Source organism: Opisthocomus hoazin, chromosome 4 (assembly GCF_030867145.1).
Source record: "Opisthocomus hoazin isolate bOpiHoa1 chromosome 4, bOpiHoa1.hap1, whole genome shotgun sequence".
NCBI lineage: Eukaryota > Metazoa > Chordata > Aves > Opisthocomiformes > Opisthocomidae > Opisthocomus > Opisthocomus hoazin.
The window spans coordinates 79,113,846-79,131,401 of record NC_134417.1 but is presented as its reverse complement, the minus strand read 5'-3'; the positions used below and the strand labels follow the sequence as shown (position 1 = coordinate 79,131,401).

At 40.0% G+C, this 17,556-nt stretch overlaps 1 protein-coding gene across 11 annotated transcripts in view; it reads left to right on the top strand.

Annotated features, from left to right (window-relative positions):
* The window catches only part of PARD3 (par-3 family cell polarity regulator), a 471,104-nt gene that overhangs the window by 195,700 nt on the left and 257,848 nt on the right, over positions 1-17,556 (top strand). For 7 of the 11 annotated variants that reach the window (XM_075419692.1, XM_075419683.1, XM_075419685.1 and 4 more), the window contains exon 5: positions 11,851-11,982. The exons of the other annotated variants lie outside the window; for them this stretch is intronic. In XM_075419692.1, the coding sequence (XP_075275807.1) occupies positions 11,851-11,982 (132 nt within the window). The remainder of the gene's footprint in view (positions 1-11,850; positions 11,983-17,556) is intronic. 11 annotated transcript variants of the gene reach the window in all.

Genomic DNA, 17,556 nt, shown 5'->3' with positions numbered 1-17,556 from the left:
CCAATGATTATCATCAGCTTTAGTAGGTAAATTCACTTCTTGGACTTCTCTTTTAAACTGAATATTAAAATCACTTGCAGATACTTTTCTCTGTGTGAGAGACATATCTGTATCACCTAGTGACTTACAGCTTGACTTAATCCTGTCTCTTGCTTCCTTGAGCCATTCTAATGAAGCCAGAGGAAATCTCTTAGTAAAAATATCTTCTCAAAAGCCTGCAGTAATACCTGATTTGCAAGCTGTAATTTTGTTTGAATTGTGTTGAACTGTACAGCTGAACAGATTGTATTCAGCTGAAGCATATCATGTGTGCTTTTTTCCACTGCAGTAAAATGTTTTTTGATATTGTTGTTTTCTGAATAACGGTTAATTTGAATCACATTGTTAATAATTCACTACCAAAGCCTGTTGGCTTAACTAGCTGCCCTTAATAGACGTGGGCTGCATAAATGAAAATCAGGTTTCTTTTCCCTTAGATGTTTGTGTTACTGTATTGGAAGAACATAAGTGCAACAAACAGATATGCTGTGTGTTATAGCGACTGTGAGTTAATCTTCCCATATATTTTCAGCGTGTTTTTTAAATTTGCATTTCCATTTGTGGTGAGGAATTGTGCATCATTAAAAATCAGTTACCTGCTTTGATCCTGTTTTTCTGAAAGATGCAGGGCTTATCTAGTTAACCTGCCTTGTTTATTGCAGGGATATACCATGGCTAACTGGCTTATGAAACATTTCCCACTGTGACTTTCCTTAATTTGATTCATGTATTGTTGCATCAGAGATAACAGCATTGGTACAGCAGAAAGAAGTGAAAATGTACACTAAGAAGGAGAGCTCAAGAGAGAGCAAGGAGAGAGAAAAATGACTGTGCATGGGCTTCTGTGCCGCTCTTGCTCCTGGGTTCACCCACCTGGAGCAAAGCAAATGGCATGCAGCGTGCTCTGCAGGGTGCATCATCAGCAGCAAACATGTAGCTAAGTGTACTTGGCACCTCATTTTTAACTTTTTTTTTTTCCCCTTCTCTCTTTGCCTTTGCCATGTAGTCCGCAGTAAGGTTTTTTGTTTGTTTTCAAATGGGTTTGCCCGTATATGTATTTTGAAGTTGAACATAGCCATGCCTTGTAGGAATAATTATTTTCAGGAGGTGCCTTCTTTCTACTTGGAAACCTAATCTTTTGGGGCTCTGTAAACTGCAAGGGAAGAATTTGAAATTGTATGGTAGTGATCTAAGTCTCGTCTAGTGTCAAATCCCTTACCTGTAAAGTACTGTGTTTCCCACCATCTCTTCTTGAAGGTATTTTTACTGTTCCTATGGGTTGAGACTGATGAGTACAAATTTTCAGATTGTTGGATTGTAGGGGTTTTTTATTTATGTGAAAGATGCAATGCTTTCTAATCCTGTTCGTAAACAGAATAAAAAAATTCTCAAAAGAAGTATGTCTAGATAGGGGAAAAGCATGCGGGCATTTTATGAAAGCTTCAACAATAATGGTGTGTCAGTGTCAAAATCAGGTTCAAAGTGAAAACTAGTTTCGTTTATCTTTGAGTCTTTTTAAACACACCTTAGTGAAGTTTGCTTTATCACCATCACCAAAGACGCAGTATTTCAATGGGTTTTAGCTGTAATTCAGAGGACTGAAGAGTCTTGTATTAGGACTGTGTGTTGGTGTCATTTTATAGCCAGGCAGTCTGACTTGCAGGGCGTGAATCGATTAGGTTGACTAGGGAAGACTCTGGACTAAAAGACTGGGCATCGTTCTGGGAACAAAAGACCGAATTGTTGCTGATGCTTCTTGGGAACCTTCATCTCTGCTTCGTACTCATGCAGAAGGGAGGTAGCGTGTGCCGATGAGTTGTAGTACAACAGAATCAGCTAAGGAGAAATACAGAGTAAATGAAAAGAGCCTGGCGTCTCTGTCGTGATCGGTTTTAAACCCCTGCCTAATGAATGCAGCTTTCTGCTTTCAAAATAAAAGTGCAATATTTTAAGCAGAAGTTCTGAAGGATTCAATAGCCATGAATATTTCTTCATCCAGGTTTATGCGAGCAGGGCTTTACTCTTGTCAGTGAGACAGTCACAGTTTTTGTCAATTCAGACGTGATTTCTCATAGACTGAGAGGGAGAATGAGAGAGAATTATCCACAGATGATGAAACAGTGTTTTAATGTCAAGCATGTTGGTATAGGAGAGAGATTAAAGGAAATTCAAAAAAAAAAGATAGATGCATCAGGTTTCTTTCTTTGTGACAGAAACTCATTGCTGGCAGCTTGTCATGTGATGATGAAACAGTTTCAGTTTAGAGGAATCGTACCCAAACCGAGTACAACATAAAATAAACATAGAATGTGTTATTTTTGTCCTGGGTTGTGTGTAAAATTGATGTTTTACAGAATCACAGAACAGCTGAGGTTGGAAGGTACCTCTGGAGATCGTCTACTCCAACCTTTCTGGTTGAAGCAGGGTCAGCTAGAGCAGATTACTCAGGTCTGTCCAGTCGGGTTTTGAGTATATGCATCTCCAAGGATGGAGGCTGCACCACCTCTCTGGGCAACCTCTTCCAGTGTTTCATCACCCTTGCAGTAAGAAAGTGGTTTCTTACGTTGTGATAGAATTACTTGTATTTCTTTATATGCCCATTGCCTCTTGTGCTTTCACTGGGTACCACAAAGATGACTCTGACTTTCTTTAGCAGAGCAGCTAGTGATATTTTAGTGCAATAAAAAATAAAATCTCTATGAAAGAACTCAAAATTCCTGACTTTCAAAATGTGAAAACAAATACAGTATTTCTCATCATCATGAGCAGGCTGGGAATGAGAGACACAAAGTGAAGAATCCTTGCCTGGTGCACGGAGGTAACAGCCGATGTGCATCACGGGATACTGTGCTATTCTGTTTGCGGAGCACTGTGTGCACGGGCAGGATTCAGCGGTTTGCATCCAAAAGTCAGTCATGACCAAATGTGTTAAGAAGCAGGGAAAAAGCCGACAACAAACCCAACAAATCCAAACTGAAAGTGCAAAAGATTTTTCTCCATCTCTTTCATTGTTTTACCTCTTTTTGCTCTGTCATCCGTTTGTGGAAGCCCATCTATCAAATTTCCTCTCCGTCCCCCAAAAGAGACGGATTATTAGTGCAAGACACTAGAGAGCTCTGAGAGCTCGTGAGTCTTTTCCGTTTCTGCTCTGAGGCTGAGCAAGTTTGTTGATCACTCTGAATCTTAGTTCTTCATCAGTAGCGTAGGAAAAATGTCTTTTTCTCCCAGTGCTGTGCTGTTCCATCTCTCTCCCTGTGTGAGGGGTGAGCAGTGTCTGCTCCGTAGATGAGGGGATACGGTGCTGCATCACAAGGTGGGAGTGCCAGGGAGGGGCTGGATGAGCGAGTCTCTTACTGGTGGTGAAGGAGTGGTGGAACGTGCACAGGTGGTTTGTCGTCTCACTTCAGTAAATGCGATGTACAGCACCTCTCTCTGAGAGATGATGAAGGCTATACTGAAAAAAAACACTCAAGTACATGGTATAGGATAACTAAAGTTGTAACGAATGGCTGACTTTTCCTCGGCCACTCATCTAAGTGAATGTGTACTTTGCAAATTCCCATGTTTAAATGTTCATCTCTGTTTCTTTTAATTTTTTTATGTTCTTGCAGCTCTCCCTGGTTTGAGGGTGAAAAACTCCAGGCCTGAAAGAGTAGCTTGATAAAAGATTGAATAAGTTTAAAAAAAAAAAAAAAAGAAAAAAAAGGTTGGGTGCTCTGATTTTGTGATTTTATTTTTTTTTTTAAGTTTAGAAACACACACATGTTTTCCTTGGCCATACTTGCATCTGAATTTTGACCTGCTTTTATCTATTCAGTTGTAAACCACAACCATGCATTTCCACTACATTTGCAGTATACACTTGTGGTTCAAGAGTTTCTGCAGATTCATAGATTTGTCTGTCTTGTTTTCACATTATCAAGGTTTAGTGTTGGTGCAAAGCAGGTCTGGATTTTGGCAGAACGTGGACCTAGCAAGATTTAAAGCACAATCCAGGTTGCAGGCTTCTCTACAGTGTTCTGACATGAGTCTGCATAGTTTAAATAGTGATTATTTCAGCCTTGTTTTTGCTTTATGTGTTATATTTTTAAATGAACTGAGGTCATCTTGCATTGAAAACTAATCACATAAGAAGACAAGGAAAGACAGCCAGGCAAAGCAGTCAGACCCATATGTGGAACTATTCTGTACGAAGGAGTAGTATGGCTGGGGAGGAGATGCTAAGCTTGAATTAGTGGGGAAGTTCAGCTCCAGTAAATACAGAATTTCAAACCAGCAATGCCTAGTCACCTTCTGGGCTTGTTTTGGTTATGACTTAATTTGGTGGTGAAGCAGATGTCGCTTAGCCTGGTTTTGTTTCACAGCCTGATAGAAAGGGGATGATCCTTCTGTGCTGCCACCCAGTTGTGTTGTCTCTTTATAAACAAGCTCTTCAGCTCCTGTATACAGATGTCCAAGTTGAGAGCATTGCCTGTCGAGCACATGAAGTATAAGAAATATGGACAAAAGCTGAAACCGTAAGATGGAGAATGATGGGAAGCTGTTCCATGTGAGAAAGGCCTGTGAGACTGCAAGTGATGATTCTATGATTCTAAGAAGCCGAAGGTGACGGTGCTGCTGTAAACCCAGCGAAAAGAGAAAGACGCTGCTGCCAGCCACTCATCTGGTACCTGCTTGGGCCTTTTTCCGCAGGCTGCAGGAGGGATTCTGGCCAAGGGCTGAGATGAATTTGCAAGTGGGCTGAGGCGAGGGATGCTCTGCTGGGAGCCTTGCGGAGTCCCCTGTCCGTGCTGTGAAACGAGGAGGAGAGTAGAGGCTGGCAGAAGGGAGGAGCGGCTGGCTGCTGCGCGCGGAGGCACAGCTGCCTGCTGCGCGTTTGGGGCATCGCCTTCGTGCTTCTGACCCTGCACCACTGGTCTTCTCCACACTTGTCAATGGAATGGAGAAAGAGGGGGGGGGGGGGGAAGGTTTAGTGAGTCTGAGAGTTACCTCATCTCCCCGGTCTCCATTCTTCCTTTCAAGACTGGAGATGCAAGTTTCTAAACATGCAAACAGCCAGCTGGACCGTTTCAGAGGTATGGCCATCTGAAAGCATCTGCCCGACACTTGAAAGCATACTGCTGGTGGTTGATGAGGTACTCTTCATTTCAAGATTGAAATGCAAGATCCTTGTTTCCCGTACCCCGTTTTTTCCTGTTTCCATTAGCTGTCCGAATATATTTAATATTAACATTCTGTTTATTAAATCCGATCTTCAGAGCATACTTTTGAAATGAGTTCATTATCAGCTTTTTTACCCTCCTGCAATTTAATTTCTTGGCTCTCCCAAGGAATCAAATGAAGGAATGTCGACATTTATAATAAACAACTTTACAAATGCTATTTCATCCAATTCCAAATTGACATAAAATGTTATATAAATTTGGGTACAAAAGCAAGTATCTGGTGAAAGTGGCAGGATTATGCATGATTAATCTATGGCATTTAAACAGATAGCCATATAGATTCATATATAGCTGGATATACACAGAAGCTCTTTAGAGGCTTTTAAAGTGGCAAGCAAAAGAGACGACTTTAGTGAAAAATAGTAGAAGGGGAAACTGATTTCTGAGTATAATGTGTAGAGGAATCAGAACTGTAGCTTCATGACATTTTAAGCTAAATGGTTCATTTATTTTTTCTCAAAATGAAACTGTGGAAAGCAATGCCTTTTTAGTTAAGAAGCTTACAGAAATAAAATCCAGCTTCTGAATTATAATTAGAGAATATCAACTGCCATATGTTATTTGCATTGTTTTGCATTATCTCTTGTGAGGTTTTATTGTGAGATTTATAAGTAAACAGTGGATGGAAGATGCAGCTTTTTTTCTGTCCCTCAGTCTGAGAAATAACAATATACACTGCCTGGTAATTTCTGGCTTTGCACGTATACATGCAGAGATCATGACATTTTTGATTTTTCTGTTGTAAACAAGGGATATCAACAGAATGTTTTGGATAGCCAGTCTCGTTTTTTAGTTTAGTCTTAATTTAGCCCATATTCTTTGAACACTAAATATTTACATGTAACACCACATGCATAGAAAGCTGTCTGTTCATCATGGCCCCAAGTTACTGCTTTTTTTGAGGTTAGGCCTTGCTTGTCAGTCAAAGGATAACATGGAATATATGAATCGGACAACTCTGGAAATTTGAGTGTAAGGTGCTAGAACTTAAGCAGAGCAGTGGCTTTTCAATTGCCTTTTTCCTCATTGGCATCTAATGAGGTATTGTTCATGCATAATACATTAATTCCATTCACGGAACTATAGAGAGGGTCATTTCTGAAGATGAGTCTTTCTGAAAACAGCAAAATGACTACAGAGTGGTCATTCTTCTCATCTGTTTTCATCATAAACAGGGCATGCAAATTCTTTATTAGACTATTAGATTTACATCTTCTGCATCCTAAGACAGTTTTTACCAGTTGCTGGAAAGGACCCATGTTCCAGGTCAGAGCTGAGAGGAGGCACAAAGCTGTGATAATTCTTTAATTTGGGAGTCCTCTGTTACTTTGCTCCTTGGAGAATGGCCATAGATCAAAGGTTCCTGATACTGGGTGACTGGAACCGGTTCCTTCTTATATGTGTTAGGTGGCTGGGCTGTATCTGGATTATTGAAGCTCCTGGGGTTATGTTTTTCGGTATACCTCAAAAAAAAAAAAGCAAACTTTGGAACTACACTGTAGGATGATAAAGTAAACTGAATCTACTGAGAGCAAAAGGAAGCTCGCCCAAGCAGTAGTCTCAGATTCTTAAGATATGTGGATATTTATAAAGAGTGACTGGCACAATTAGTTTTGAGGTAAACTGTTGAAATTTGGTAAAATTTGTGGTTAAAAAGCTGCTGATCGGTAGAGACAACAGTTCCTAATTGGACCTCTGTGTAAGAAGGGGGTTTTTTTTCTTAAAAGGGAATTTCTGTTCATTCAGTACTTCTAGTAGGTTAATTAATTTCCCATATATAATGTATTTTCCCTGTAAAATAGACATTATTTGTGCAGCCTTCTTTTTTTGAGAAATGAGGATCCAGTTGGTTTTATCCCTCATTTATATGTCTAAAGTCCAGTTAAAAGCAATAACACAAAAAATCAGACAGCATGGAAAATGGGTATATGTGTATATTACTGCATTTATAAACAGATGTTTGCATCAGACAGAAAGATATTTACATAAACTGTGTGAATGTTTTGTTAATTACAGCTGTTAGCATCCTGTCTGAGAGTGACACCAAACCGTTCAGGGTCAAACATGGACATAGTGCAGCATGAAAAGAAAGAAGAGCAACCTCTATAGTGAGATATAATAGATACTCTTGTAGACATGAATTTGCCCAAAGTCTGTCAATGAAATTATTAAAAAGATTAAACAAGGTCTCATTTTTCATCAACATGGACAAATCCTATCTCAATCTGGGGCCATCACAAGGAATCAAACTCAAGCAAGCGAGAAGCTTTTCCGAAAGTGCACAGCGTACAAGAAAAAAGAATGGATAGCGAAAAAATGTCAGTACTCCAAAGGGTCTCTCTTAGTGAAAATCCTAGAACAGAGGTGGGCAATTTGCTATAGAAATAATTAAAGTGAAAACTTCGTTTACATTTTTGTATCTCCTTCCAGAGAATTACTTTGAAGAGGTCTTCAATCTGTTTTACTCCTGTAATATAGCTACCTATTATTATCACTGCCCTCCGCCCCCCCCCAAAAAAAACCCAGCCAAAAAACCCCACACCAAAATTTTGCACACTTCAGTCATACAGGAGGTCAAAACGCAGCGAAAAACCCAACTCCTTCACTATTTATTTGTGAAGTGGCCTGGTGGCAGATGAGGTGAGAACCGTGGAATTGTCACCATGCCGTGTGGAGGAGGACGGTCTGGTTGCGTTAGTGGGGCAGGGAGTCCAGGGGGGTAGAACGGTGGGTTAAAACCACAAGTGAGTTTATGCACTGACAGCAAGTAATTGAAGTACACAGATCATGCTAATGAGTTATTTCATCTACAAGCTGCATAGTCTTTGATGAGGGGCTTGTTACATATTGCAAATCATCTGAAATTTAAAGTGTAGCAAAATTGCTTCATTTTTCCTGTCCCCTTTCACCGAACCCTCTAGCAAAGCCCCACAGGGCCACCACACTGAACTACATCTTGAGGGGTTAGATTATGTGTCCTCATTAAAAATACTGCAAAGTGCTGCTGTTAACCTTAGTGGTAATATTGTGACTTCGCAGTTTTAGTGTTATATTGATCAATTTCCATTTCAAACATGATAAAGCTGATGTGGCCTGTGGTCCCCAAAGATGTTTGGAAAAGAAACTTTTTTTTAAAAAAAGTAGAGCATCTAATTGTAAGTGATGGTGCGTGTCAGCCCCTGTCCCAGGAGGGCTTAAAGCTGCAGCTCCAGAAGAAATGAGAATTCCCTGCGTGACCCTGATGGCTTCTGTTCCATGAAATCTTTTTCTTTATGGTATTGAAGTTAAAAGTGACATACACCTTTTCCAGTTGGATGTTGGGAGCGTGTGTGCTAATGCTAGGTCATGCTGAATAGAAGTAAAGCTTTCCGGGTTAACATTTGCAGATTTTACAAAATTAAACCCTGAAAAGAATATTTTAAATAGCAAATGACATTGCAGCTGATTTGATAAATCCTGATGTCTAAGCTGCAGCGTTGTGGTTTTCACCTCCACCTCTATGGTTGATCACCAGTGCTGTCTTCGAATTAGATCTGGCAGCAGCGGTGATGGAGCTCCCTGCATGGACGGGGTTCCGGGTAGCCAGCAGCATCCGAGGGTTTTGGTGCGTAGCTGTCTGCGAGAAGGGCCACAGCCAGCAGTGTTAAAATCGCAGGTCTCTGCCCCTGCTCTAGCTTAGTGCTCGCCCCACTGCTGTCACCCGTGGGGTACAGGGAGAGCTGTTTGCCAAAAAGTAACGACAGAGAAAAGAGTGGAGGACTTCTGTATGGCCCTTTTTTTCCCCTAATGTTTCACTATTTGGCTAACAGCAAGATGAGTCTGTCTGCAATTGCAACACTGGTAAGGTATTTTACTCCACTCTGATAATAGTGCTATTTTGAGCCACTGATAAACACGAAGTTACAGGACCCACATCTCTCTACCATTCCAGCTTTTACTTCTGCTGTCAGAAAGATTGCTGAGTAACTTTGATGCCTTCTGTATAAAATGAAACTTGTATAGGTCTTAGCAGGAGAAAGGCAGTCTTCTCCAGAAGTGGCTACAGCTGAAATATTTCAGTAGATGGGATGAATGCACTCTTCTGGTCAACACAAATAGCATTAGGTGTAAACTCCTTGCAGAATTCTTGACGTTAGTATAGGTTCACCAAATAGAGGCCAAATTGAACTCTTTTAGCTTAGATGATTTCACTTATGTTGTGCACTGTGGCATTTAAGACTTGACAGCATGAAGTTCCAATATAAACTCTAAGCAGTAAGACTGTCCTGCGTGATTCAAATCAGAGACTTAGCACTGGAAGGATTGAAGAACACATCCCTTGCTGAACTTTTTTTCCTTCTTTCTTGCTCTTGCAAAAAAATTCCTGTGCACGGGTAATGGATGCTGTGTGGAGAGAGACTTTTGTGTAGCGTAGATAAAAATGTCTTTTTAAAAAGTTTATATTGAAGATTGTAAACATGAATCAATACAAATGGAATTACCTGCAAAATACAGAAATACAGAAAACATCTTGTTACATAGGAAGAAATTTCTGTTCATTCAGACCAGGTGATGGTCTGTCAGATAGCGAGTTATTGTTGGATGACAATAACTCCTGTACCAACTGTATGGGGTTTTTGTGCATAAAATGATCTTCCATTATTTCATTGTCAGATTTTGATTTTGTTGTTGCACCTTTCCACCACTTTGAACAAGAGAAATTGTTGTTTTGGCTTATAGGAACTCTGCCACCTCTGTCACCAGAAGAGGAGAACTGAATAAGAGCAGCAACAGGAAAAATCAGTTTGTACACGCCGTTCCCTGGCTTTCACGGCTCTGCTAAGGGACAGTTGTACGAAGCGGTGATGGACTTCCACTGTCCCTTTCTAAGCGAGAGACTGAGCGAGTCTCCTCTTTGCTGTGGGGTTAACCATGCTGGAAAACTGGATTTCTTTTTAGTTGCTGAAAGATGCAAAGCTCTTACTGGTTTGTGGCAGGGTAAATTAATTTATGATGGTGATTTGTTAGTCTGGTTACTTGTGCAGACAGATTTTTACAAGGTTACCTTGTGCTGGTTGAATTCAAACTTTAATGTGTTGAAATGGAAGACTTATTTTATACTCCAAAGTCTCTTTCAAGATAAGTTGTCATCAGTGAATAAAGCTGAAGTTTGATGTGTCTGGGAAAAGACTGCTCTCACACAGGAAGCTTTTGAAACTGTGCTACATATCACAGTTAGAGAGACCTGAATTTCCTAGCAAAGCTTGTCATACATTTACCAGAAATCAAGTTGTGAAGGACAATTGTAAGGGAACTGACACTACAGTACATATTTTAGAATATTGGACTAATACTGTGCCAGGCCAAATAAATATCAATACAGTAAATAGGAAAAGGAAATACTCATGCTGATGGAATGAAATATTGATTTAAGACAGGGTCAAAAATTCACTGTGTGCTACAAATAAAAAAAAAAGTTTTTAGCTGTGACTATGCACTTGTGTTTGTTTATTTTTTTAGAGATTTTTGAGATTCCTAAAAGCAGTAGTATTGCAACATATGTAGGACTGCAGTCCTATTTTATTTGCTAATAAATGACTAAAAGGAAAATAGATACTCTCTAAATTATGTGATTTGGCATGAGGATAGACAAACATTGACTGGAAAAAATACTCTGTTTCTGATGGAAGGATACTTACAGTATATTTATAGTCCTCTTTTGAAAAGCTAAGCAGAATTTCAGTTCCATATATTATTTCAGTTGGAGGCAAGTAACCTGTGTAAGTTATCGGTAATTCATTGACTTTGGGCTAAGGGTAACTCCCATCGCTAAGGATCTGCCTTTGTTTTTATTGGCTTTTAGTGATCAGACTGGGTAAGGACTAAGCATCTTTAGAAGCTGAAGAATGAATTTGTACAGCTTGTGTGAAAGGTGTTAAGACAAACTCATCAATTAAAAAGAAAAAAAAAAATTTTTTTTATCAGTCTCAATGGGCTAAATGTATCTTCATCAGCACAATTTCCATCTGCTGCTGTTTTACAAATGTGACTGTATTTGTATACCTTCAGGCAAACCAAGCAAAGCATTGTTATGTGGAGCAATAAATTCAAGTTTTGAACTCTCTGGCATGCTATTGTGGTCTAAAGGATAGTACCTGGAGCAGTGAAATGGCTTTGATTGTAAAATTGATTATGTACAGAGGCTTGGGAAAATTACAGAGTGGCCTTTGCTGTCACTGGATGGACTGGGTATGGCATAGTTGCTTTTGGTGAGAATGAAACTAAAGAGCATGATGCTCTGAAAGCTTTGCTGAGTATGCACTTGGTGAGTCTGCGCGCTAGAGGTTTGAGGCTGGAGAAGAGAGGTAGTCAAGCACAAGTGGGTGCAGGAGCTACAGACCCACCAAAGGCTTTGGCTGGGCTGCACTGGTGCTACGGAAGGGGAGCTCTTGCAATTGAACGGCTGGGCAATCGCGTTGTCCTTGGGTCCAGGTGGACCTGCGTTCTGCTTTGTCTCCTTTTGTATTGGTTTAATAACCAGCTGCATTGTTAATGTGCAAGGACTGGTTGTTTTTTATAAGACACTTTTTTGTTTCTTTTAAACTAGAAAGATGAAAACTACAGAAGCCTACCACGAGATACTAGTAGCTGGTCTAACCAGTTTCAGAGAGACAATGCTCGGTCATCGTTAAGTGCCAGTCATCCCATGGTGGACAAGTGGCTGGAGAGGCAAGAACAGGTAATATATATGCATATATATATATTACTTTATCAATCTAATCTTTACGCTACTCCAAGCTATTATGAAGAAGTGTATTCTTATGTGATATTGGCTCTCTAAGCATGATATAAGCACCAGCAGTACGCTGACTAAGTTTGTGTAGGACTCCTTCTGCTTCCGAAAACACAGCTTTAAAACTGAAATAGACAGCTGCAAATTATTTCATTTTGAGTCATAAACACATTTATATAGTACGTGGAGTGCTGCTGTTCTTCACAACTGATACCAACATGGTTATTTTAATTAAACTATTATTTTGATAAACACTTTGCTGTTGAAACCTAACAATATTACTACAGAATAGCCAAATGTGGGTCAGTTTTGGCATTGCACTTTTAAATGCTTGTTGCTCTTAACATTGTAAAATATATTAATTATAAATTTGAAGACAGTGTTTTATTTATTTAGTGTACATTTATACTGCTTTTGATCATGTTTTATTTTGAGACACTAAGTAATTCCAACTTGGGGTTTTTTTATGAATAAGATGGTAGCCATAGAGATTTAAAGGTCTAAAGTTAAAATTGCCTAGTAGTCACTTTATGTATTTGTATGTGTCTGAAATTTTCCAGGAAGCGTCTTCAAATGTGTCATGAAAATGCATCCTTACTATGGAGACTGGAAATAGAACAGGAAGCTTATATATAGGACAGTGCATATGTAGGATTATTAACTCATTTTTCCTCTTTAGACAACATGACAGGAAAACATTGAGTTGTTGCATTGAACAGAAATGTGCAGATTTTGTATTTTACAGCAATAGGGCATAAAAACAGAAGTTGCTTTATACAGAGGAGCTTCGAAATGAAGTCTGCTGTTTGACAGCCCAGGCTTCTTAGACTGCACCTTGTGAACAGAGGGGAAGGTTTAGAGCCCACCACTGGGCTGGTGTCCTGGGACTGGTCTCCTTCACCCACAAATACCATACCGATATTTGAAGTCCAGCATTGTCAAATCCTAGGATACTCCAAACATACTTTATTCAACCCTATTCTTAGTTAAAAAGGAGCTAAAGTAATATCACAGAGTATGAAACCCTAAAAACAACCCAAATGTGAGCTGTTGACAATTTTTGTATTTTTGTAGTTAGCTGCAGATTCATTTAAAATTATATGTCTAATGAAAAACCTCTCTTTTTGGTCCTTATATATTTTCCTCTGAACATTTAATGATAGTGGTAGTTCCATTACTATTTTCCTCTCAAAAGATGTAGGGTTAGTGCGCGTGAGTTTACTGCTGTCTCTGCATCTGCCTGTGTTGAAATGGAAAGTTGGTGCCCAGATTCGAAGGCATCTCCTGTGACGGTTCTGCTTGTTTGATGTTTTTGAGGCACATTTCCCTGCATCATTAGATTTTCACCGTGGCAGTTAATGAAACTGTTGTCTCAGCAAAAGAGGTTGGACTAGGAATCTTAATAGTGATCATCTTATAAAATGTTTGGTACGTGAATATTTTAATATATGATGTTTTATATTAAGTTTTGGGCTGATTTTGGTCTCTGAACAGCTTAACTAGTTCAATTTATTCACCAATTAGGTAAATAATTGGGCACTAATGGTAGTCTGGAAGTGTATTTGTTACCTGATTTAACTGGTTGAAGTCTCAAATTGCAAACGCCATGTTTCTTCTGAGAAAGTTTTCTGCTTTTTGTTTTTGTTTGTTTGTGGTAGTGGTTTTTTTTTTTTGAGAGAGAGCGGGTTCATTTCTTAATGTGTTAATAAATCTGTATGTACCTGGAAGTCCAGGGTCCTTTTGCAATTTCATATCAGCAGGATAATTAATTAGACTGAAATCTGTTTAACAGGATATGCACAGAAGAAAGCCCACAGTGAGGGTGGGATGCAGCAGAGCTCTGCAGAGAGAGGGAGGGAAGGGCCTGGCAGGGGATGGAGTAGCTGCAGACAGAGATACTCTTCCACTCTCTTTTCTGGGTTTTAAACTCTTTCAGTGTTCTCTGTGGGCTTTTTGTTTCTCACCAGTTAAGCCTTTCACTTCTGTGAAGAAGACACTGAAGTGGTGAGGTTGCTATCTGGCATAATGAATTAATTTAGCAACTTCCAGTCCTGTCACTGCATGCTTGACAGAGCTGCGGAGGGGCTGGAGTGGGCTGCGCTCCCTGCCCGTAGGTGCAGAAGGAATAGCAGGCAGCAGGTCTGGCACCGAGGGCAAGGCAGGGGCAGTGCCAAGAAACCTCCAGGGCAGAACTTGTTACAGATACCAGGGTAACAACAGCCCTGGTCTGACCTGCCTTGATGGCTCTTCAGGGGAGATAGGAGTGAACACTCCATTCATCTCTCAGACTCCAGAGGCTTGTTGTTGGATGAAGACTCTTTTGGCTTGGATGGAGTTACTTCTCTCGAAGCTTGTCTCATTTCTTCCTTTTGAATATCAGGTGAAAAAAAAGTTCCAGGATGATCTTCGTCAGCTTGTAACATACATGAAGATTCCCTGGAGCTGTGCTTGGAGGAGTGAAGGTGTGATGTACCAAAAAAGTGAAATTATTTTTGTGTGGACACCACCTCATTTCCCATAAGCAGAACTATGGAGCAAACTAATTCTACAACATCACAGCCTGTTCTGCAGGTGAAACTGCAAGAGACCTTGTTTCCAGGAAATCATTATAAGCTGCTGTAGCAGGGACTAATAAGGGCACAGAATTAGATATGATGGAGTAGTTGTTATGGAAATAGTTCTGTAAATTTGTCTGGGTTTTAGCACCTAAAAACGGAGGAAGGCATGAAGCCTGTTAAAATTCCTGGAAGTAATTGCTTTTGCTCCTGTCTATTGTACTTTACTAGGGCTCTGCTAAATTAGAGTGATACATCAGAGAAATGGAAAAGATTAATTCTGCTTTCCAAGTCCTTTAAGGTATGCTCGTTATATGTGCCGGTTAGCTATATCTACCTAAGGATTGTTCCCTGTTAGTTCCAGAGCCCTCTGGTTGTCCACAGGGGAAATAATCTGTGTATTTCTCAGAAAGTCTGGGTATTTCTCAAGCCCATGGAGTACATTATGTGAAACTGTTTGTACCAGAGAATCATTTCTTCGCCATAAAGCCAAAAATCCAAATGCAGTTTCAGAATACAGTTAGAAAGTTAAGGATTGTATTTTTTACTCTTTCGTTCAATTATTTCATTAAGTATCTCTTACAGATTGTCAAGTACTAGGAAGAAAATTTGCAATCTTTAATTTAATTCTGAAATATCTTAACAAAAGAAAAGGTGGGTTTTGTTCTTCACCTTGCTCTCCACAGCACTTTCTTTTCCCCCACAGCAACGAAAGTTTGAAGAATAGTTGATAAAACTTATTTCCTCTGAAATTTATTCATATATATGGTAATGCCACTTTCTTTTGAGAAATCTTTTTTCCCTCAGTTCCCCTCAAGACTTGCTCAGGCCCTGATCAAATCTGGACTCATGCTGTTTCATACTAGGAGGACATGAAAAGGGACTGCATGAAAGAGTTAAACTTTTCACCAGTTCCTTAAGTTTAAATACACAGAAAGCTTCTCTCGAGTGGTCATTTTAGTTTCATTGGTAAAATACTAACTATAAATACACTATACATTATACTATATAATAACTATGTATTAAAACTATATGTAAATCTATATACACACATGTATTTGGGATTGGGGCTGTTCAGCCTGGAGAAGAGCAGGCTCCGGAGTGACCTTACAGCAGCCTTCCAGTACCTGAAGGGGGCCTGCAGGAAGGATGCAGAGGGACTTGTCACAAGGGTGTGTAGTGATAGGACAAGGGGGAATGGCTGTAAACTAAAAGAGGGCAGATTTAGTTTAGATATAAGGGAGAAATTCTTCACCATGAGCGTGGTGAAACACTGGCACAGGTTGCCGAGAGAAGCTATGGCTGCCCCCTCCCTGGCAGTGTTCGAGGCCAGGCTGGATGGAGCTTTCAGCAACCTGGTGTAGTACTGGAAGATGTCCTTGCTCATGGCAGGGGGTTTGGGACTAGATGATCTTTCAGGTCCCTTCCAACCCTTACCATTCTATGATTCTGTATATCTGTATTTGTCAGTGCATGAAAGCAAGGTAGGAGATGGTGTAAAATTCCATGATTATTACTGAAGAACAGGTCCGATTCCTGAAATTGCACTAGCTTTCTTGTATTTAGCAAAGCCCAGAGATTAAAGCAGCTCATATGTATTCTGAGATGGGAAGAGAAGTTGGTTACTGCTGCTGTCGTCTTGAGCCGAAATGTGCGGTACGGAACACTTCCCGAAAGTTATTCCTGTTCATGACATCTGTCTGTAGTAATCTGGGGCAGTTTCTCTGTTTCCTTTTTCAGTCAGATCAGATGTGCAAATACCATATGGTCTTATATCTCCAGCTGTAGAGTACCTGCCTTCAGCTTGTATTTTCAGCAAGAAAAGGCCTGCTTTTAATGTGATTAAATATGCTCACTTAAAACATTTGGATGCCATAAATTAGTGTGTTTCAGCACTGTCAGCTGAAAAAAAAAAAATAATCAGAGCCCCAGAGGTAAGTTGGTGAATTTAAACCACTGATTTCCTGTGGATTCTCATACTCCAGTTTAACCATGTTGTCAGTTTTTTCATTTAATAACAAAAACTCTGCTTCTATTTTATGTCTTAACAGAATAATGTAAGGCGGAAATACAGCTCATTTATTTTATTTAGTTCTGAATATTTCATAGCAGTATGACTAATATATATAAGTATTTTTATTTTCACTACTGTACTTCTTTCGTGCTTCTCCTTGTCTGACAGGTAATTTGGCTTTTGTTTCTAGGTTTTGTTATGGCTGTAACTGCAGTGGGAAGGTCTGCAACTTCTGTGTGTCATGGGCTGGAGATGGGGGGGATTGGGGAGCGGGGGCTCTTCTTATCTCAAACTCCTCACATGCAGAGGCTGAAACTGCAGTAAGAATTGTTGTCATTAGTAAGGAGTTCTGCTTTAAGATATGGAAAAAGGATTAGCTAGGCTTCAGTTGGAGGGAGAATTTTTAACTGGTTGTCTGTTACTCTGTACAATGCCAAGATAGAGTCCCGTTGCTCTCCCTCTCTCTCTGAATACACACGCATTATAATATGTGTCGTGTGATAACAACCTTAATGAACATAGAACCATGACAGCATATGAATTATAAAATACAAAGATGGTTTTAAAGCTTATCATACTTCTTAGAAAGAATTTCTGTCACAAAGAGAGATATGCATGTGTTCGAAGCTGTAGGCCTAAAGCAGAGGCCAGTCTCTTGTCTGGGGGTCTTCAGTGGGTTGAAAGGCCGGAGGTGTACGTGGGTAGCCAGGACGATATCCAGGGTTTGTGAAACCGGGCAGGACTGCTCTGAGGCTGATTAGGGGAGAAAAAAAACATGTTACCAGCTAGTGAGCAAGGCCATGGCTTGTGTGGTTTGCGCATTTCTGCAGGTAGAGCCATAGGACGTGGCCGAGAAAGGCACGGCTTGGCACCTGACTTAGTATAAACTAATGGGCCGTAGCTGTAACTATGGGCAGGTGGCAGCAGTGACCAGTGCCTTGGCAGAGGATT